This window comes from Lissotriton vulgaris, chromosome 12 (assembly GCF_964263255.1).
Source record: "Lissotriton vulgaris chromosome 12, aLisVul1.2, whole genome shotgun sequence".
NCBI classification, from domain to species: domain Eukaryota; kingdom Metazoa; phylum Chordata; class Amphibia; order Caudata; family Salamandridae; genus Lissotriton; species Lissotriton vulgaris.
In genome coordinates this window covers 249404132-249427463 of record NC_141700.1, presented here as the reverse complement: position 1 = coordinate 249427463, position 23332 = coordinate 249404132, and the positions used below count along the sequence as shown (strand labels likewise).

At 42.8% G+C, this 23332-nt stretch overlaps 1 protein-coding gene across 2 annotated transcripts in view; it reads left to right on the top strand.

The window, feature by feature from the left end:
- The window catches only part of JOSD2 (Josephin domain containing 2), a 107090-nt gene that overhangs the window by 50304 nt on the left and 33454 nt on the right, over positions 1-23332 (top strand). For both annotated transcript variants that reach the window (XM_086947761.1, XM_086947762.1), the window contains exon 2: positions 13838-14085. In XM_086947761.1, coding sequence (XP_086803887.1) covers positions 13928-14085 — 158 coding nt within the window. In that variant the 5' untranslated portion in view covers positions 13838-13927. The remainder of the gene's footprint in view (positions 1-13837; positions 14086-23332) is intronic.

Sequence of the window (23332 nt, the reverse complement as noted above, 5' to 3'; positions counted from 1 at the left end):
AGAGTGCTAGGAGCCTATAAGTGCGCACTCAAGTGCTAAATGAAACCCTTAACTCAAGAAACAGATCTCTAGACGTTGTGGATGGTTTTATGTGTTTGGTTCTTCAGTGCATTCGTTGGTTCTTCAGTGCATTCGTTGGAACCTTAATCGGTCTCATTTGAGTCTTTGAGTGTTTTCGTTGGTGCTCTGGTGCAGTTGGGGCTGACCACCTGTCCTCCTGAACATTTAAGCCTTGCTTGAAAGGGAACACATCTAGCCTGTGATCTGTCTCTAGCACTTCATCCTTACAGGCTGTTTTCACCAGACCAAGGCTGCTTATTCATCCCTGTTAACAGGAATGTTCATTTTGTTATTTAGGCGGACCACTTACAATGCACATTTAACTTATGTGATGTTCATTTCTTTGTTGCCTGCGCCGTTTACAGTCTTAATAGGTGGGATGAAATCTGAATAGGATACAGCTGAGTGGCATTGATTTTTTTTTTCTAATCAAGACTAAACTCACATGGAGTCAGAGGTGTCAAAATGATACTGCACTTACTCCTAAATCTGAACTATAAAATGACAAGGATATTCATCAGCAGTTTTATGATGAATATCGACAATCTGTTCTCTTCCATTATGCTCCCTTCATTGTACACACTTTTTTGTTTACACTTTATTTAGGTTTTCAACATACAAAAACTAGCCTGTACAGTCAACAGATGTAAAATAGGTACTTTCCTATTATATATGTCACAACTTGTGTGCGTGTTGCCTGCTGCCCTCATTTTGCAATCTGGTGCTCTTTTACATTTGGGCGCATTTTAAAACGCCATGCGCACTCCAAGCGCAACCGTGGGCGCTAATATTTTTTCGAAACCTGCTTGTTCTGTTGCTACGAATGACAACATATGTAACTGGGAGCATCTACTGTGGCAGCTTCGTCTGTGAATTGCTTGCAGTCTGAGAATGAGTGACTTTATTTCAGGGTCTCTCCTTTTAACATCTGCTCAAGGGCCAGCAAGTATGTTTTTGATGCAATAATGTTACTTTTTTTCCAGCGCCGTCCGCCTCGGCTGCACTTATTTATTTAAATATGTTCTCGCAGAAGCTGGAAGGGCGCTGATGTATTAGACTCTAACTTATCATATTGTTGGTGCAAGCACACAGCATGATGATTTGTATCTTTGAGACCCGCATCCATGAGCCTTGCGATCCCATTCTGTGAGCTGAACCTGGTTCCATTTTATCTCTGGATTACTGTCCTAGCTCACAAATAGCGGACGCTCCAGTATGACCCACCCCACACCCTTCTTTTTCATACTTTAACTTTTAGATAACAGCCATCCTTCAGTATTTGCCAAGGGTTGGATAAGTATTTCAGCTTTTTAATGCTAACTAACATTTTATTTAAGAAGTTTGCAAAATAGCATGTAAAGATACCACTGTCCTCCAGGTCACTGCACAAGTAGTTTCCTGTCCTGGACTTGTGTGTTACCCAATAGAGCATACTGGATGTTGTAGTTGTTTGGAATCTATAGACAATTAGATTAACATCCCCAAAATCATTAATTTCTAGATGGAAAGTTCAGGCCTGGATATCGTGCTGCCTTCATTCGCTTTCTTGCCATTACCAATCTTTATTTTAGAGATATAGCTAGTAATTGTGTTTATGGAAGACTGCTTTTCCAGCACCTTGTTTGCAGCCCCTCCACCCCCCCATTGCCTTGTTTACCTTGTCTGCATTCTTGACTTCTACTGGTGGATTTATGGGGGCCGGGTCAAAGCATCTAATCCCTATAGCTGTTGCCAAGGGAAATCTAAGTACTGGTGGTATTTGTTTGTTCCATGTGTGCCTCCCACTTCTACTGGGTCTTGCATTGGGCTCAAACTCATCCCCACTCTATCTCTCTATCCCCCTTAATCTATCTATTGCCCTCACTCTAGCTATCGCCCTCACTCTATCTATCACCCTCACTCTATCTATCGCACTCACTCTATCGATCGCACTCACTCCATTGCCCTCACTCTATCTATCGCCCTCACTCTGTCTATCGCCCTCACTCTGTCTATCGCCCTCACTCTGTCTATCGCCCTCACTCTGTCTATCGCCCTCACTCTGTCTATCGCCCTCACTCTGTCTATCTATCGCCCTCCCTCTATCTGTCTATCGCCCTCACTCTGTCTATCTATCGCCCTCCCTCTATCTGTCTATCGCCCTCACTCTATCTATCGCATCACTCAGCACCATCACAGCATCACTCAGGGGCACACCAACATCACTATGCGCTACCACAGCATCACTGAACGGCACAGCATCACTCGTCGCCACCACAACATCAATCTGTGCAACCATTCAACAACAACTGGTTCAAATATGTTCTCTCAATATTTCAAGCTTTATTACATATGTCACAAAAATATGTTAATATTTCACTTCTGTTCTTGGATTTTCGTCACAATAAAATACACTGAACATAATCCTCACAAAAGTTATTAACAAAAGTTTAAGCTATTGCCATTATAAATTACAATAACTTTTATTTAAGTATTAATTGTTTAAATAAATAAATTAAAAGCTATTGTTATTTGTAAAATCAATACATCTAAGTCACGTAAATACAGCACATATTGCATTACAAATGCTATAGATGTCAAATTTGCGAAAGTTAAAACTTTTGCCATTGTAAATGACAAAGCTATTAATTTAGCTATTTTCAAAACCAACACATAAATAAAAAATGTGTCATTTACAATACCAATAGCTCAAACGTTCCTAATGCGAGACCTATTGCATTGCAAATGCTTGTTTTATATTGTAAGAGTCTTGGCAGATAAGGTTTAAGGCGGAAATGTGGGCCTTGACCTAAGGCCCCAGGCGTTCAGGCACCCCCTGATAGAGACAACTCCGTCCAGCAGCGTCTCTTGCCCTTATGACCTTGAATAATTCTTTAAAATGTTGTTTTGAATGACGTTTTCCTTAAATGTATTTTTTATTTGGGTGATGTGTGGGAGTCTATTACAGCTATTTTGCATAGAAATGTTTGTTTTTCAACACCATGCAGCATCAATTAAAAAGGTTTCTTTTATTTCAAAACTAGACCTCACAGTTGAGAAATGGGAGGGGTCACAAAGATTGTTTGTAATAATATCAGTGAGCTGCTGTTATATTATAATATTGAAAACACGTCACTATCCCTGAATATTAGATGTAAATACATTTTTAATTTGGACCAGTGTGCCTGTGCACTGTCAGTAACCTGGCCAAAGGGGGCATGAAATAGCTGAGTTTGGATCAAAAATTCAAAGCTGTTCTGAACAGGGACCCGCAAAATATGTTTGACACAGGGCCCCTGAAACCCTTAAGATTTTCCTGAGTCTTTGGATGCTGAAGCTTCATTGCAAGCAGGGCTAGTGGCACAGAGTCTGTTGTGGGAACAGCCAGGCTTTAAGAGTGTGTCTGAACTTGTGATAGATGCATATTCTGTTCTTCCTAAATGGCTGCATCACTCTACTGGCTGGCGTTCAAGATGCCCATCTAATAATACTGCATGCTCCAACTCGTCGCATCAAAGATCTGGGAAAATATGATAGCATAACATTGACTCTAACAAAACTGGACTTGCTCCATCAGCCCACCTTCATCAAATTTAAGACCTTCTGCACTGTGTACAGAGAAGTCAATTCAAATACCCTTTCATATTTGGCTTACAAGACAAAGTCCTCCATTGAGTCATGGAGGTAGTGTATCAACAGTATGCTGCCTTTACAACTCTGGAGTTAAATCCGGAGTTATCATATCGAAGTCTTTGCATTTTAGGTACATCCTGTGATGTAAGTTAGTGTTAAGTGCCCTAATGTTAAAGTGTGTGTGTGTGTTTGTGTGTGTGTGTGTGTGTGCGTGTGTGTGTAAAAATATAAATAAATATATAGTTATATATATTTAATATATAGTTATATATTTATAATTGCTTTGAGCTTTTAGGGGTAGCTAGTGGTGTTTAGGGTTCAGTGATGATTGTAGAGGTTCACCATACAATTTTACATATACTGAAGAGGTGAGAGTATGGGGCTATATCCCCCATTACAAATATAGAAAAGTCTATATGATTAAAGGGATAAATATAATTACATTCATAAACGTATATATTAATACATTAATTCATTTTAAAATATGTAATATTAAATTATTATAGATTCTATTTAAATGCAAATTGAATTAGTGTAATTATTTTAACATATGCCTTTTAAATTCTTTATATGCTAACACTATTACTCACCAAAAGGTACTTACAAGGTAATAACTCAAGATGTGTACCCTAACAATTGACATTCAGAGCAACATCGCCGGACTGGAGCTCAAGAAGTCTAGACTCTTGCTACACTCCAAGGGTTTGGAACTCTTATCCAGTCCCATTCATGCCAGGACAGACCCTCTTCTATTTCAGGAAATAGCTAAAGTCTTTCCTCTACAAGCAGCATTTTGTTGAAGTGCAGCCTTGCGGTCAAAATACCGTACTGAGTAACGTTTGTTTATCCTCCTTTCTTCCCACTCCTAACCGGGTCACCATCCTGCTCTCAACCCAGTGCTTACCAAAGCCCCAGGCCTTCACCTGTAACCCTCACCTTTATAAATGCTAGTACATGGACTGCTTTTCTCTTCCTCCTGTAATCGAAAACTATTTCTCCCTCCTCCCAATTGCCACTCTTTGCTACCTCATGTCACTGCCCACTTCTAAGTCCATCCGCATTTAGGTCGCATCCTACTAGACAACGCAGCTGTGTGGCATGCGAAAGACATCCTGTAAAGTTTCAGAAAATTGACCTGGGAATGAATTCTGCCTATCACTTTCCATTGGCTTTGTGGTTTGTAACTCACGTTTTCTTGCTTTCCATTTGGTGGCTTTATTTGCTTTAGGCTATTCAGCTTGAGTTCGTATCTCCCATGTGAAAGCTGTGTTTACAGTATTCTTCCATGAACTTGTTTTCTGTAATAAACAGGCATGTAAATCTTGTTATTAGCTCTTCACATTTGCTGGGCATTCAAAGACCAAGGTCAAATGTCAGGTGCTGTCTTCAAGGGCGCTTGTTTTTATTGTTACTGAAACATACGCTCCTCCTTTTGTTGCTAAGGTACCTCTGAGTCTGTCTGAAATCCATTGATTGTTTTGGTACGCTGTACGCCAATTTATGCTTTTATTTGCAACAGGAGCATGGGAAATGTGTCAGTTTGTGTTCATGCTACATTCACTTCATTGTATGTTTTGAAAAAAAATGTTGTCATTGTTTTATTTAAATCCTTGCGTTCATATTGGACTGTATGCCAATGTTGTGATCTTTTTTTAATTCGGTTTTCCCCATTTGCTTGTTGTCGAGAGCCGAAAAATATAGATATAATTATATATTGTACATTCAAAGAAATGGTGGCATAAAAGCAAACCAGTCAATTCATCATCCGGGCTGGTGCCTCTAAAAGGCCAATAGGTGTCTTGTGTCAGACCCATTACATTTGACTGACTCACTCCAGCCAGTTTGGCCTTTCCACAAATCACAATCTGTTTACGTGCCAGTGTGGCCGCGAACACATCCATGCAGACTGCTGCTGGGTTTACCGCATGATGACGGAGCATACTACAGAAAGCTGTCTTAAGGTCGCACAACAGTTTCTCCACAAAAAGTGTTCTGCGCCTGAAAGGAGTACCTCGAGAGACAGTGATTTATTTGAGGCCTCACCACAAGGAATCCTTAACCCTTTCGATGCTGATGACGACGAGCTCAGCTCGTCATGATGCACGGTTGAGCTGTGCTGATGACGAGCTGAGCTCGTCATGAACAATGGGAAAGTGGAGCCTGCAGCACAGGAGGGGAAAACACCTAGCAGCCAAGGTGTTAATGCTCCCCTTTCCTTATAGCCTCCTTGTAGTGACAAAGCTACATCGCTCTTGGCAACCACCATCGCATATGCCATGGAGCTCTCACATTTCAGCAAAGGGGTAGAGGGTGGGGGACTCGTACAGATTAATGGATCCTTTTTTAGAACAATGCAGATGTGCCGGAATCCCAAAAGGACTGTTTCAAAGAACAATGGTCCCAACCATTAAGAGGGATAAACAAAGCAAAAAATACACACCAGAAATCAAATCTATATTAGCTGTCCAGCCGGACAGGTTTTAATAACAAATATAATTATATGTTTCAAAGATGGTAAACAATTTCCAAGTGGGACACAGCCTGTGTCCAACTACATGCTGTTGGTACCCTTGTGCCTTATTCGGGGAAAATGTTCTTAATCCTCCACGGTAAGGGTTCTCTGTCATGTGGACAGTGCTCAGTTTGTGACAGAATGAGCACTGGGGGCAAAGTTATGATCATGCTAAGAATGTCTGGATTACAGAATACCAAGGCCGCATAGTCGCCCCATGCCTCTATAACCCACCACCAGACCTTAATTTCACTCTTTCAGTTTCTTTTAAGTCTTTGCTTTCTCTCCTTTTGTCGCTGTTGTTCCATCTTTCGCCTCTCCTATCATGTATCCCTTTTGTGTATTTTTCTGTCTTGCCCTGGGACAAAGTCTGGTGAGTTAAAATAAGTTTTATCGGGTCTCACCGGCAACCACAGTCTCAAATTAAGCACTGGATGGAAATGATAATGGGAAAATCAACAGAGCTTTTTCCAGTTAATGACTGGCTTCCAAATAATGGGATCAGTTATCTGGCATTCTAAATCCTTTTTTATTTTTTTATTTTTTTATTATTGAGATGGTTCCGGGTATCACAAAAATACATTAATCAACAGGGTAAAATCAGGCAATGAAAGTGCAAAATACATCTTATAAATACAGTTGTAGGAATCATAAAACCTGGTTTGTTTCGGACAATAATACATAGGGGAATACAATCAGCGTCACCGATAGATCTTTAACCTCTTGTTCATCTGATTTCTCTCCAATTTTTAAGCGGAGCCCATATCTTTTTACCAAATTCTCTCGACCTCTTTCCTTTGAAATCATACAAACATTCCTCTATATTATGAGTTCCCATCAGCCTAGTTAACCACATCTGGAAAGTGGGAGCTACAGAGTCTTTCCAGCCAGCCGAAATTAAAATCCTAAAAACAGCCATAGATAGAAAAATAAATGCTTCAGCCTCGTACTCTAGTTTTAGGTTTTCGTCCCTGCCTATCAAAAAAATAGTAGGGGATAGAGTGATCTGTTGCTCTAGCAGCCCCGTTAAAAATGTCTCGATTTCTTTATATACTGGAGTGAGATTCTGACAATTGTAAAACATGTGGGGTAAATCTGCTGGGCTTTGGTCGCACCTAGGACACCTATCGTTCTCTCTCTTACCCCACTTGAACAACTTGGCAGGCGTGTAATAGAAGTTAAAAATAGTCTTGTAGTGCTGTGCCTTTAAATTTGAAGCTCTTAATATTTTCTTATTCATTGCAAGGGCAAAATCTATATCTATATCCGGATCCCCAATTCTTTCCGCCCAATCTGATTCAATTTGTCCGATGTCATCCCCCAAACCCTGCACTAGATAGCTATACCCGATTTTAATCTTCATGCCACCATTCCTAACATAATTCACAATTGGATTAGGCTCCTGAATTGAGATCCTAGGTCTGATAGATTTAACTGTTTGCTCCAATTGTCTATATAAAAGCCATTGACTAGCAGGTATACCAAATTTTTGCTGAAGTGTGTCAAATCCCAAAAGTTCATCCCAAAACATAACCTCCCCCAAACAACTAATACCCAACTTCTTCCATAACCTACTATTACTATTCTGTCCAAGATGCACAAATGGATTTGACCGCCACAGATCTAATATGCTATTAATTTTCGGAATCTTCAGGAATCTCATTATTGATTTCCAGGTGCCCCAAGCGCTAAGCATCACTCTGCTTTTACCCCTTTTAAAGTACCTACAGTTTATTTCTCGTGTAAGGAGCCCCAGTGCTTTTCTTCCTACTAGCAGTTCATATATTGTGGGGGTTCTGTCCAGACCAATCGATACAGTTATATCATCATATTTAAATAACACATTCATTTGCATCATTAGACACACCCAGTGATACAGTCTCAAATTTGGTGCTGACAGACCGCCTCCCTCCAATGATGCTGATAGACGAGCCAAAGATCTGCGTATTTTCCCATATTGCCATACAAATTGTGAAAAAACAGCTTCCATTTTCTTCAACAGACCCTCTTCTACTAGCAGAGGTATGCCACGAAATAAGTACAATCTTCTCGGAAACATTGACTTCTTCAAAACATTCACTCTGCCAATCAGAGATAAGTGTAGAACATCTATTCTTCTTAATTCTTTATCTATTGCTGTGATCAAGGGTACATAATTTTCTTGTATGATTTTCTCCACATTGCGTTAATCCTCATCCCAAGATAAACTGCAGATTCCACATACCTCTGGTCGACTTTATAGATATTATTAGTGCTGATTATTATGGTTTTTTCTTCATTCAACTTATAACCAGAGCGGATTCCAAAGGCCTTAGCCAGTTGACTCAATTCTACTATAGCCGTCTGCGGGTTGGTGGTGACAATTGCCAAATCCGCATAAGCCAATAATTTGGTAGTATGCCCCTTTAATATGACAGGGGAGATTTTATCTGAAGCTAAGATTTCCCTAATTAGGGGGTCTATATAAAGTGAGGAGAGCAAGGGCATCCCTGACGAGTGCCTCTCCTAATTACCAGCTCTTCCGACTGTAATCCCATGGTTGTAATTCTAGCTACCGGGTCGAAGTACGTAGCCTTTATTGCTTTCCTACATTTCTCTCCGAAACCTCTACTGACCAAAACTTCCCACATAAATTCCCAAACCACACGGTCGAAGGCTTTTTCTGCATCTAGGAGGATCATGGCCATTTCTCCCCCCGTGACAGCCGTAGCATCAAATAGCGAGATCGCACGCGAGGTGGGATCCGTAGTGCCTCTCCCTGGAACGAATCCATGCTGCCACGGAGAGACAAGTTGGCCAATGATCCTCCCTAACCGCTTTGCCCACACCTTTGAATACAATTTGGTATCCGCATTTATCAACGATATTGGCCGATAAGAGCCCGGATTTTCCTCAGGTTTACCCTTTTTATGGAATACTACAATATTGGTCTGTTTCCAAGAGTCAGGGATCTTCCCAGAGCAAATTATTCCATTAAAGAGATCTACGCGCAATGGAAGAATTTCCTCCCCTAAGGTCTTATATACTTCCATAGGTATCCCGTCTGGACCTGCAGCTTTACCTGCTGCAAGATCCTGTAATGCAGCACTTATCTCCTCCAGGGTTATATCTTTTTCCAACTGCTCCCTATCTTTATCCTCTAATGCCGGACATGCAAGTCCGGACTCTTGCCTAGATGGTACCCACCCGGCCTCCTGATCATATAGTTTTTGATAAAAATTTCTGGAACACACCCATTATCTCTTTCGGATCCGTATATTCTATTCCATCCATTATCTTCAATCTTGTGGATGTTGTTTTTATTGGTTTCTTGTCTTATACGCAGCGCTAGTGCTCTACCGGCTTGTTCCCCTGTCTCATACCGTTTTGCTCGAGACGTCTGATAATCTCTAATCTCCTTTTGCGTGACCACTTTTAAGCTGTCTCCCTTGATCAGAGCCATAGTTCTAGCCGTTTCACTACCGTCCTTGCCTAATCCTATTTTCTCTGTATGCCGATTCTCTGAAACTACTAACTCTGAAATGAGCTTCTCCAGCTTGCTTCTATCCTCCTTCCTTAGCCTGGCAGAGCAGCTGATAGTCTCCCCCCTTAAAGATGCCTTGAAGGCTTCCCAAACTCCGTTCCAGGATGAGCTATATCTGTTTATGTCAAAAAACTCCTTCGCCCACTGTTTAATGTGCTTAACAAACCTATCATCGTTTAGTAATTTCCTTTCGAATGTCCAATTAGTTGTTCTCCTAGGTATATTATGTACTTTGTATGTCATTATCAGAGGGTTGTGATCCGAGACAATTCTTGGGAGCTTGGCGATTCTAACTTTGCATAGTTCCCCCATCGAGATAAAGAAATAGTCCAACTTAGAATATTTCTGAGCTGGATGTGAGAAATAAGTAAAACCTGGATCCCCAGGTACTTTTTCCGCCCAAACATCGGTCAGACCATGCGACAGTAAAGAGAGCCTAATGCCCTATATACCTTATGTTTGCGTCCTGTATATTTGCCTCCCTGCCTCCAATCAGCTGAAATATTCATGTCCCCACACAATACCATAGGGGTACCCCAATTAGCCAGCTCCTCTTCTAGCTCATCAAATACTGCTGGATCATCTTCATTTGATCCATAGATCACACCCAATGTAATGCCTAGATCCAATTCCGCTAGAGCCCATCTGCCGGACCCATCCGTTTTGGTAAGTCTCACCCCCCCCACATTACATTTCCCCATAATGGCCACCCCTCTTATTGTAGATGATTGTGACGAGCATCCTAACAATCTATATCCTGGCATATTCAATAACTTCCTTTTAGCCCAAGGCAAATGGGTTTCTTGTATGCACAGTATGTCAATATTATTACATTTTGCAAAGTGGCTCAATCTCTGTCGTTTCTTACAGTCATTTAGAGCCCCTACATTGATGGTACATATCTTAATGTTTGACATTATTAACATAGTTTTTACTTCTAACCTGTCTCTTACCCATGAGTCTACTATATGTCGACATCCAAACCCATTTCCATCTCAAAGTTTTTCTCTTTTTTGCTCCCCCCACCACTCCCTCTCTTCCCCCGCCTCCCCCCCTCCTCACTTCCCCTCCCCTCCCCCCCTTGACCCCTCCAGCCCCCCCCTCCCACCTCCTCTTTTCAGAGGCGCTCAGACCTGCCGGTCTGTGCACGTGATGGTTCGCAGTGAAGACCGAGGAGATTTCTAAGTAACCCATCATAGTACCTGTGACCCTATTGTCCCCACCACCTTACACAACCTACACAAACTACCACACCAAACCACACCCCACCCGTTATTGCTGATTTACATTTCGTTAGCTTTTGAAATTAATTATGTCTGCCATAGAGTTACTCCTGTTCACATCTGCCGAATAAACTAAGCCCCTTGTGTGTCCAAATATTCCTTAGCTTTCACTTCAGAGGAGAAGTACAAGGTTCTTCCAACGTTAATTATTTTCAGCTGTGCCGGATTAATTAAGTATGCCTGCATACCCTTGTCCTGAAATGGTTTTATCATCTGCCTTAATCTCCAGCATCTCTCCACCGTGACGTGGCAGAAATCCGGGCGGACAAAAAAGGAGAAGCCATCAACATTCTTTTTAAGATCCGGTCTTGCCCTCTCTGAAATTGCTTGCCTCAAGTTAAAGTTTCCAAGAAATATTAAAATTGCTCTGGGCTTATCTTCCTCCTTGGCATTTTTGTGAACTTTAAAGGGAATGCGATGCGCCCTCTGGATCTCCTTTGCCCAATCCCATCCCTTCAACTCCGTGAAAGCGTGTTCAAACAGCTTCACCACAAAGGCCCTCATGTCTGTGTCTTCTGAACCCTCCGGTATCCCTAGTACACGCAGGTTATTCTGTCGGGATCTATTCTCCAACGCCTCCAGCTTCCATTGCACGTCTGTCATCTGTTCACCTTGTTGATCTACCTTGCTAGAGGCAGCTGCAGCCTCTGCTTCTGTCGAGACCACTCTTTCTTCCAAGTTGGTGACCCGTTCTCCCAGATTCACACACACCTTGGCCAATTTTCTTACAGCTCCTTGTATTTTCCTGACCGCAGCCTGTGATTTGCGACTTTCCTGTCGAGCCTCTTCCCTGTGGTTTTTCCCGAGGCAAGATGGCGGCCGCTTAGGACGGCCGGGAAGCAGTGAGACCGGGGAGTTGCCGGTTCGGATGCAATACGCTAACCCGATTTAAGATACCACACCACCCACGGATTGCAAGCGCCGAGGACGGAGGATAGTTTAAAGGACATTAAAAGGAGCGCATTAAACTGCGAGGGGAAAAAAGAAAAAAAAAAACGCCGTATGCTCCTTACCTGCCACCGGCCGCTCAAGCGGCTTCTATGGGAGCTAGCGCAGACCACAAGGAGGCTCACGTCGGGAGGCGTAACAGGAGCAGGATTGCTAGCGGAGCTCGCGGAGTTTGTCGAGCAAGTCAAACGAAGTTCACGGAGCGGGCAGAGCCTGCAATTAAGGAAGCGGCGGAGGCTTTGGAAATCCCAGCAGACGAGCGTGTATCAAAAAAAGGAGGAAAGATCACGGAGCACCCTGGAGGCGGCAGCAGAGACAGAAGAAAGAAAGTGGGACTATACAGTGTGCGGTAAGGAGCAGTTTGGGGACAAGGAAAGGAGGAGGGAGATTATGGCTCCCAAAATGAGTGCTAGTGCCAAAGCTGCTGCAAGAAGGAAGGCTGCAGCTGAACAGGCAGAGCTAATGGCAGAGAGGGAGGTAGATGGCATTAAGAAGAAAAAGCAAACATCCCCTGCCAAGAGAACAGCGCAGCAACAAGGAGCAGCTAAGGGTAATCATGGCACTAACCCGATTTCTGACATTTTCCAAAAATTAATTAAAGATAAAGACACTAATAATGAGTTCTTGGAGGAACTGTCAGTGGAGGGTGGTAGCCCCAAAGGCATTGGTATGACTGCAGAGAATGTGGATATGCCTGCTCAGTGTAATGAGCCTACAAACAAAGAGGAGTACATTAAGGGGAAAACTGATTTAGTGGAAGAAACTGAAAATAACACTACTGTGTCTCCGAACCCGGTATCCGATACTACCGATATTACCGATATTTCCCCCCTGGTGCTGGAAGAGGAGTGGAAAAAGAGGCCAGCGAAAGTACAGGCGGTAAAAAGGAAGCCCCCAGCGAGGCTTTCTTTTCAGTCTCAGAGGGGGGGGGAATGGTCAGATGAAGATGAGGATAGCCTGGAGGTAGAGGCTAGTGGTTCAGCCACCGACAGTGAGCCAGAGAAGGAAGATATCAGCCCTCCGACAACCGCAGTTAAATCCAATATAGGTGTAAAAACACTTGGACAGAAACGGGATCATTCGACGATTAATTCCGTGTTGGAGAGCCCGGGAGGTGAAGCAGCACAGATGTCTCTTCTTGAGGTGATACACCAGGAAATAATGGCATTCTAAATCCAGTACAGTCATTTGTACACCTGATTTTGGAGCTGAAGCAGAACTTGGTTTGTAGAATTACTGTTCACTTGCATTACACTTGGAACTGATGGTGTTTCACCTTCTAACTTTGACACAAATGAATTGATCTTTTTGAAATGTTGGCACGTATTCCTGGCTGAGCACTCTATTCAATATAAAATGTATTGGGCAGGTTATCTTAAAGAAAGAGTAATACTTTTCATGTTACCGGTTTGTTTTCTGCTATTTATTATTACCTTGGCTTGTTCATAAATTCTAATGTGTAAGGCAGTATCCTAGTTTATGCAACTGTATTTTAAAGATTGAGACCTCATTCCAACCCTCCACACTCATCCCTAGAGTGAGACCAGTTTCCAACATGTCAAACAGATCAGCTGCTAATGGGGTCATAAATATAAATAAGTGCACATTTCAAAAGAGGTGAGGATGTTCTTTAACTGTTTTCCATAGTTATAAACCTTATGTTACCCTGATCCTCCATTTCACCTGAGCATGTGGAGGAAGGAAATAAATGGAAAGACACTTTTTAAGACCACTTGTGTGACTCCAAAGCCTGTGTTAGAAAACATACTCCCTTTTAATTAAACGTGTGGAGTGGATGAGGTACAGCCAACACTGAGTGATGTGGAGGTATGCTGAACGCGAGGACCATTATTAATACCTTTTCCTTTTTTCCTCTATAAAAAAATTGTTTTATTCAAGGGAGGACGAGGACAGTGCATGGTTGCCAGCAGCAGGTAGACACCATCCAGCTTTCAGAGCTGCGGGAACAGGTCCTCTTCCTTCTTGGGAATGTCTCAGGCTCCAGGTCGGCCTGCTGTCGATGAAGCAATGGACGGTTCTATCTACCACGAACGGCAGCGCCTCGAGCTCTGTGCCATCCACGCACTGAACAATGTCCTGCAGTACAAGCACTTCAGCCAGGAAGCAGCTGAGGAGATCTGCAAGAGGTACTGATGATGCTTCTGGCAGAAGATTGCTGAGAGGCTTGAAATGCTCTGCCTTATATTGATTGGCTCCATGGAGCAATGTATGTTAGAATTTCATAAAACTATGAACTCTTTCAGGGATGTACATTGAAATAATTTGCACATTGTAGACATTTGTAGTTTCGGCCATATAACCTGAACACACTTATTTACTGCTAATCCAAGATGCCTACCAACCCTACTTGGGAGATGGCACACTAGAGCAAACTATTCAGTTTTCCTGGAACTGTGCACCGTCTGTCATAAGTTCTTGCTGAACTGGGGACAGTTTAGGACTTAAAAAAAGGTTGTTTCTAATGAAAGCTTGAGCAGCGGACTGAGATGGGTAAAACGATGTGTTACAGAGGAGCTTCTTTTCCCTGCCTTCCCCTATTGCTTCTGACTGATGTAGGGTAGGATGCAGAAAGGCAACCTTGATGTCCACCTTCCTACTAGAAGGATGTTTTCATCCCAACTTGAAAGCAATGTGCCTGATTGAGGAAACATTTTTCCACAAACAGGTCTGTTTTTCTGATGGAAATTAAGCTACACATATGTTTGGTACTAAGTGACACCTAGATGTATAATAAAAAATCAATTAGTCATATGTAGCCCATCTAAACACTCCAGAAAATTAAAATAAATTGCTCCTGGGGAAAATGCATGGTTAGGGTAGAGTTTTTTTGGTCTTGCCTGACAGTGGAGCCGTCTGCAAGATCCATTGTTGCCAATACTTTAACATACATAGAGTGGGTCTACGCTCATCCTCAGCGGAGTTACTCTCTGACTTGATATCATTGACCATTTGATGTATTTTTTCCTCTTATTGATTCCTCAGAAGTACAATCATCACTCACTCAATTTGTAGAGCATCCGTCCTTTAAACAGTGCTCATTGTATTTCTGTGTGTTTGTACAAACTACAGTTTAGCACCTCCTTCTTTGCAGCTCCATTTTAAAGTACTAGATAGCTCCCTTTCTCTATGTGCTTTGATATTGGTAAAGCTATCCTAATTTGCTTCTGGAGGAGTGCACGTTACAATAGCGGCACTTACCATGTTGGAAGGCCTGGTGCCAGGCAGTGTATCTTCTATATGCACCGCTTAAGACAGCCAGCATGGTCTTTCTTTCCTTTCCATGGGCCACTCCTACACTTTCAGTTTCTTGTTTGTCATGTTCCAAGCAGTACTGCTCCAGGTATAGTATCAGAACCTTAAAGTGGAACCTGCAGTGAATCCGTGAAATACTTTGTTGTAGGTGCAATACAAGGGGAGCACCTAAACACTCAATGATGTGTTGCCTTGTTTGTGTCACTTTTGGATCCGGTCATGCCTGAATAAAAAAAGTGTTACTTGTGTTGGTTATACTCCAGATTTTATTTGTATCCTTTTAATTTTGTCTTCGTATTTTGCCTAAATGCAAATAATGCCATACCAACATAGCCCCCTGCTTTGGTAACGCAGCTGCTTATATCTTTTATTACATGGCTGTTGGGAGTGTTGAGTAGTTTAAACATTGCAGTCTGTTGACAGTGTTCACTGAGTGGTGGAGTCTCTATGACTCCGACATTTGTTTTGCATTCATACATGGATTGTCTTAAGGGTTTGCTCCCCATCTGCCATTCCATCCTGAGCATACTGCCAATTACTGTTCATGGATAGTTTTGCTAATTGCATAAAATGGTTTAAAATCATTATAATGAAAGATCTCAAAGTGAACACCCAAGCCAAGCTGAAGAACACTAAATTAGATAAATAGGCAATAAAAGGTACATTTTCCTGATACAATCTATTTCGTGCGTTTCATCACGGTTCACAAGTGTGAACTAGAGAAAAATGGCTGAGTTGAGCCCTTATATTTGCTATCTGTCTCCCAGATACACCAGAGGTACATGCCTGGTCTGGTGACTCTGTACTAATGTATCTGCTGCAGGGATCTGTGTGTGACCTAAGGTCTGTTTCTATACTCGGAGAGTCCCCTCAGCCCATCGAATTCAATAAAAATGAGCACCACGGAGTTGAGTAACAATAAAAATCCCTCCTGCACCACAGGATCTTCATTGATAGGTCACAATATTACAATAATTCCCCACTGCATGCATAGACCTCTGAACTCTTCATCTTTAAAATCTACCCATATAATTATGCACACAGGGTGCCATTGTCCATGTGATGAGCAACACCCTTCGGAAGCCTATCAAAGGTAAGATGTTTCTGAAATTTAGAATAATGTATTCTTATAAAAGATTAAGTGCAACGTGTTAGGCTTACATTGTAAAGCTGTGAAATTAAACTGCTGTCCCTTTAAGGCTGTAGGGGATTCCACTGCCCACGATGCATTGTACTGTCAGCTGCCTCTCGACTTCTGTTTTTGTTTTCAGGCTCTGAGAAAGATTCTAGAATACTTGGAGGTTTCACCTCAGATTTTCAGGGAGATTTCGCTCTAGAACAGACGTTTTCAAACTTTTTGTTTCCGAGACCCCTCTGTCAAAATCTTTTAGATGTAAGGACCACCTCCTGACAAACATTTCTAGAACTTGGCACTCCTCTTCATTGACAACTCTCGACAACCATAAACACCCCCAATTCCCATAGCAAATCATTTTTACAGTGGGGAAATAATATTAAACAGTGTTTAGCAAACCAAAAGTCAGTGACCGTGGGGACGTGATCAAAGGTGTGGCTAAAACAAAGAGCCTTATTAATGAGGAATTGACGTAGGGCAGTGCTGTCCTACGCCAATGTGAAAGGGCAGGAATGCACCTTATTTATGAAATGTGGTGCATTCATGTCCTTCCCCCCTGCGTTGGTGCACAATTTGATGCCTAATGCCAATGTAGGTAGGATTGTGTTTGTGGAGGAAGGGGCACCCTCCTGCACAAAAACAATCCACAGAGGGGTTTTCCTCTCTGTGTGCTGCAGAATGCAGCACACATGGAAAGAGGAAATACCTTGTAGAAATGAAAACATTTCTCCTCGTTTCGCCTGCTATTGGGAGGAGTAAGGTTTTGCCATTGCCATAGGTTTACATGATTTTGTAAATCTAGGGTAGCGTCAAAATCCATAGATGTTGTGTGGAACACCCATTGCATTGCCCATGGAACGCCTACTTGACATAGAGTAAGGCAACGCAGTGACTTGCACTGCTTTGTCTTACTCCATATCTATGAGGCAATGCCAAGCCACGCAGGGTGACTTTGTGCCGCCTCATACATATGATTGAGACGCTTGTACCACCGGAGCTTCAAAAAAAGTGAAGCTTCGGCTGCGCAGGCCTCTCATAAATCAGCCCTAAAATATTTTGTTAGTTCTTTAGGTCTTTTACCATAAGGTAGCTGCATATAAAATAATGGGTAGCTTAAATGAAAAATAGATTTTAAAAAGTTGTTACTTAGAGGGAAATGCAGTGTAGTACATTATGAAACCTCTATTAATTAATGTACTGCAGAGGTCTGTGTGTAACCACAGAGCCACAGAACTACATCTGGCTGGTGCTGTGGAGGTGCAGTGTCTTGTGTATTTTTAGTGCTACGAAGTCACAGCCTCTGACAGAAAGTACTGTGAATGTGTAAGTCATTATTTTATGCTTGCATTACACACATTATAAGATAGATTGCTACAAACTTTTCAAATTGTTTTAGGATAAAAGGGAGCCCCCAAAATGTAGATTTTACATGACCATAAGGAAGGCAGTTTTTTTTGGTGCAGAACTGTCCCTTCAACACCTCCTCAGGGGTACTAAGTGCTGTGTAAATACAACTATGATTAAAAGCATGCACTTCACAGCTTAGTTGTTAACTCTTAGTACTATCCCTTGAAAAAAACAAATCTTTTCCGTCACAATGCTTGGAATGAATCGAGCAATTAAAGCCAGAACTGCTCCTAAGCACCCTTTACGTTTGCAGATTATCTCATAACACAGGTCTGCATTTCATTCAGGAAAGAAGGCACCCTGGCACAAAGGATTGTTTTACCTGTCTGCCGGGTCTCTTCATTTCACAGCACAGAAGCCTCAATTAACTTCAGCCGAAGCATTTTAAGGATCAGAATGAAGTGTCCCAGACTTGTCATTTTCCAAAAGGAAGAGCACATGTTCTGGATTCCGGGCAGAAATGAGGCCTGGAAATGATCGACACTCTTCCCAAGACTCCACGCCCCCCCCTGGGGGTTGCGCCCCACAGATTGAATACCTCTGCTCTAGAACCTCCATGCCCCCGTTACTATCATCCAAGTGAACCTCTTTATCTAAAATTGCCATCTATGTTTTGTCAGTATGCCTTCACTATTCATTGATTACTCACTAATAGTATTCACACATTTTTTAGGTTCAGCACTTCTCAATATAAAGAACAGGCTGCGCAATAGAGACATTTACCCATTTTGCGACCTTGGCTCTCCTTTCTGCCCTCTTAGCCGTAAACTGTGACTGTAGTGTAGCAAATGGGAGGGAGAAAAGGCTCATCGTCGCAGATAATTTCCATTGAGCTTAAGACTGGCCCATGGGAAAGTGTGGGTTTACACAGCATTAAAACACCCCCGTAAGCTCTATTAAGATTCTAAAGCAGCCAGACGTACCCTGGTCCAGACCTGTGCACTTTGTGAGTCCAGTGATTGAGTACCCCCTTATTTAGTTGAGTCTCTAGACAGTGCTTGCTATTCTATACACAGAACCTGCCAGTTGTTAGTCGCAAAGGATCAAGCCACAAAAAGGGGCATTTACTTATGGCTGTGACCAACAGTGGGAGATGTCACAAGCTGTTTATATCTGCTTTTATGAAAACGCTCAGCTTCTATTTAGCACTCCATAGTGTCAACTTAGGCTACTTGTAAGCGCAGCTGGTATATATAGATAGTGTAACAGAGACACAGCCTATACTCTGAAGTAGAGTGGATCAGACCAAAGACCCCTCTGTGGAAGGAATAAGCTCCACCAAGTGGAGACCACTCTCCTGCTTGACAAGCACGCCGTCAAAGGAGCATTGTTGCCTCAATAGCTGGGGCTCTGAAATGGCCAAAAGAGAACTCAAGGCACTGTACAAAACACTAAACCAAATGCAAAACAGTCCTGGGGAACATGCTGTTTTAGTTGTGGATTTCATGTGCTTACTAGTATAAATCGACATGGATTTTGGCAGAATCCTGTTGCCAAACTTAACTTACCTCTTTTTCCTTGATGATCAGAAAATTTGGTGACCCGAGAAATTAATCAGTGTATCAGAGGGGACTTCGCACACAAAAGGTTCCTTTTTAGATGCTAACAAATACAGTCACTGGTCTAATTGTTGGCACGTCCTCTCAGTCTGATGTCCCAGGGCCTGACATTCTGTTTGCTTTTACGTTACAGTGATCATGCCAAGTAGACTAAATGGAGAGAAACTGTAGAGTACAAACAGAACAGGATCTGTAAGGGCACATACACAAATAGACCATAAGTACATTATGTCTTGCTCACGCCTTTAGTGCTTGGAACGCCTGCAGCACCCATGGAAAATGATGCAAGAGATATACTTATAATAATGTTAACACTTTTCTGGAGATCATATTTTAAATATGGTGATCTCCTTTACCCACCCTGTATACACAAGAATATTAGAGAAGTTGAAAAGTTCAAAATTAACCACCACTTTGATAAAAAGAAGACACAAGATGTCAAAAAGATCAACGAGCTGTTGATCTGTCGATAGAGTGAGCCTGAAATGTTTTTTATATTATCTCCAGAAACATATACATAAATGGGTCTAAGGTTGGCAGGCAAATATGCAGTAGCCTGAATGAGTTGCCTCCCATTGTGGCTAGCGGGACAAGGGTTTGAAAGCTGTCATGCGAACAGTGCAAATTGTAACACTTTGAGATACATTCCTTCAAATGTGGTCCTTGAAGCATCTTAAATTCTTGGCAAAATAATTCCTAACAGAGGTATGGCACTGGATGTTAATTCTTTTTTGGCTGATGAGGTATTGATCTTTACAGGAAACTGGGAATAAATTTATGATTTACTTTCCACCTTGGAACAAAGGTGCAAATTATTGTTGGTTAATTTCATACCTTTTTATAAACCCCACTAAATAAATTGTTCAGGTGCAGGGAATTGTAAAAAGCTTGAATTTATTCGGCCTAGTTGCGCCTTGTTACAGTTGTTTCTTTTCAATTGACTGTAATGATCATTCACCATTTTTAGAGTCAGTTTAATAACTTCTCTCTCCACCTCACACTCTCTAGCCCTACCCTATGGATAAAAGCATTATGTATAAATTAATGCTTTTCTCTGAGAGACCAATTCCAAAAGATGTATATTGATTCCTTTGTTTGGCACATGCCTCACATGCAGAAAACACAATTGGGTCCCCTATTTTAATTTTTTTGCTTTTACTTTTTTTTTGGGGGGGGGGGGGCAGATACATTTTCTTTCTGATACTTCTACCTGCAGAGTCTCAACCTGCTGAATGTTCCCATGCACTAGCCTGAATCCGTACATTTTTCATAGCTTTCCTGTGCTGGTAGGGTGCTCTAGATCCACCTCCGTGATGGAAACGGCACCAGGATGATGCCACTGGAACCATATACTGCCACGTCTGTTACCTTTTTTTCTGCGCCCTTTAATATAGGTTCAAAGCTGCTCTCTGTGTTTCTTCAACGTTTCAGCATGTTTTTTTCTCAATTTAGGAAATCGGGCTTCAAACCCTGTAACAATTGCAGTAGGCAGATGTCTATCTGTGGTGCTTTGGATCAAAGCACAAGTAGAGATCATTCAACAAAACGGCCTCATGCAACCTAAGGCCATAAAGGAGCACAAGGCCCAATTGTTATGGTCAATGTCTCCTTAATATTGTGTTTCTCTCCTTCATCTAAATGTTCCAAAGAGGAGAAGAAGAGGTATAATTTAAAGAATTTGATGCAAGAAGACGACTCGTGTCGCCTGTAAAAGTTGAGACGTAGGTCACCTTGATGCACTCTGTCTTTTGTGTAGTCCTCTTTGGAGCAAGATCTAATGTACATCAACATCTACGACGCCGGAATCCAAGAGAAGGCCCTGGCCTGGACCACATCCTTCCTTGCCAGCAGAACCCAGAGCGTCCGCCTCCCACCCTTCCGGTCGAAAGCCACCGAGATCATCTGCGGCGTCCCTCAGGGATCCTCCCTCAGCCCAACGCTGTTCAATATCTACATGGCACCGCTCACCCACGTCGCACGACAACATAGCCTCAACATCATCTCCTACGCCGACGACACTCAGCTGATCTCCCTCACCGAAGATCTCCGCACTGCCAAAGCCAATCTCCACAGAGGAATGAAGGCCGTCGCCGACTGGATGAAGGTCAGCAGACTGAAGCTGAATTCGGACAAAACGGAGGTCCTCATCCTCGGACCCAACCCATTAGCCTGGGACGACTCCTGGTGGCCCACGTCGCTAGGCACTGCCCCTGAACCCACCGACCACGCACTCAACCTGGGGGGTCATCCTTTACTCCACCCTCTCCATGACCAAGCAAGTCAACGCCGTCTCCGCGTCCTGCTTCAACATTCTCCGAATGCTCCGCAGGATCTTCAAATGGATCCTCCATGACAAGAGGAAAACCGTCACCCAGGCCCTCATCATCATCAGACTCGACTACGGGAACGCCCTCTACTCAGGAAAATCCACCAAGCTCCTGAAACGACTACAACGAATCCAGAACGCCTCTGCACGACTGATCCTCGACACCCCCTGATGCAGCCACATCACACCCCATCTGAGAAGCCTCAACAAGAGGATCACCTTCAAAATCCTCATCCACGCACACAAAGCGCTACACCACACCGGACCCACATACCTCAACGACCAACTCGGCTTCCATACCCCCACCCACAGCCTCTGCTCTGCCAGCCTCGCCCTCGCCTCAGTTCCTCGTATCCGGAAAACAACCGCCGCCGGCAGATCCTTCTCCTACGCAGTAGCCAACAACTCGAGTAAAGAACTCTTTAAGACGGTCAAAAAATTAGCTAAAATCCCAGAGAAAGGGATTCAGAGTAATAATGCAGATTTCTGTAATATTTTAGGCCAGGCTTGTGTTGATAAAGTGCAAGTAATCGATGACACTTTCTGCAACACTCCTATTGAGCCCAATGCTAACGCCTCCCCCATAATCGAAACTCAGAATTTCTCTTTCACCCCACCCAGTAGGGACCAAATCTTTCAAACTATTAAAGAAATTAAATCAGGAGCTCCCTCTGATCCTCGTCCCCCCAAGATCTATCAACTGTATGCAGAAGAGCTCAATACTCCTCTAATAGATATATTTAGGGGAATTATACAGCTCGGAAAGTTTCCAATGGCATGGAAAGGAGCATCGATGCTTCCTTTGTTAAAAAAACCTCACTTTAGCACTGACGAAGCTAACAACTATCGTCCAATCTCTAGAATTCCATTCTGTGCAAAGGTCCTGGAGAAAATACTTAATATCCAACTTTCCTCCTTCATCTCCTCAAACAATCTGCTGGACCATTCTCAGAATGGATTCAGAGAAGGGCACGGGACTGAATCGGCCCTGGTAACTGCTAGTGAGGAGCTCAGGCAGTCTTTGGATGGGGGTGGGAAGGCCGCCTTGATATTGTTAGACCTATCGGCGGCCTTCGATACGGTCAATCACAATATCCTTATCTCTAGACTGTCTGAGCTGGGCGTGCACAGCTTGTCACTAGAGCTACTTCTATCTTATTTGACTGAACGATCGTTCAGAGTAGAAGTAGGAGGTACCAGCTCACAAATTTGTAATTTACATTGTGGAGTGCCTCAGGTATCCTCCTTGAGCCCTACGCTCTTCTATGTATATGTGGGCCCTCTAGCGGCCTTAATCAGACAGTATGGTTTTTCAGTAATCAGCTATGCCAATGACACGCAAATTGTGGTGTCAATCACCAACAACGAAAACGAGGTGGCAGACCGTTTTAACACCTGTATGTCAAAGGTGAATAGCTGGATGCAAGCCAACTGTCTGAAATTAAACGGTAGCAAGACAGAGGTTTTACTCTTGGGAACTAATCCTCCGGGTTGGTCGCCTGCATGGTGGCCCTCTGAGTTGGGTGAATGTCCCCAACCAGTCTCCAAAGTTAGAAATCTTGGGGTGATTTTCGACGATCGGCTAACATTTAATAGTCAGATCAATGCTCTTACAGCCAGGTTCTGGTCCACTCTTAAGTGGATCAGAAAGATTCGAGCTTTTATTCCCCCAGAGTAATTGAAAACAGTGGTAA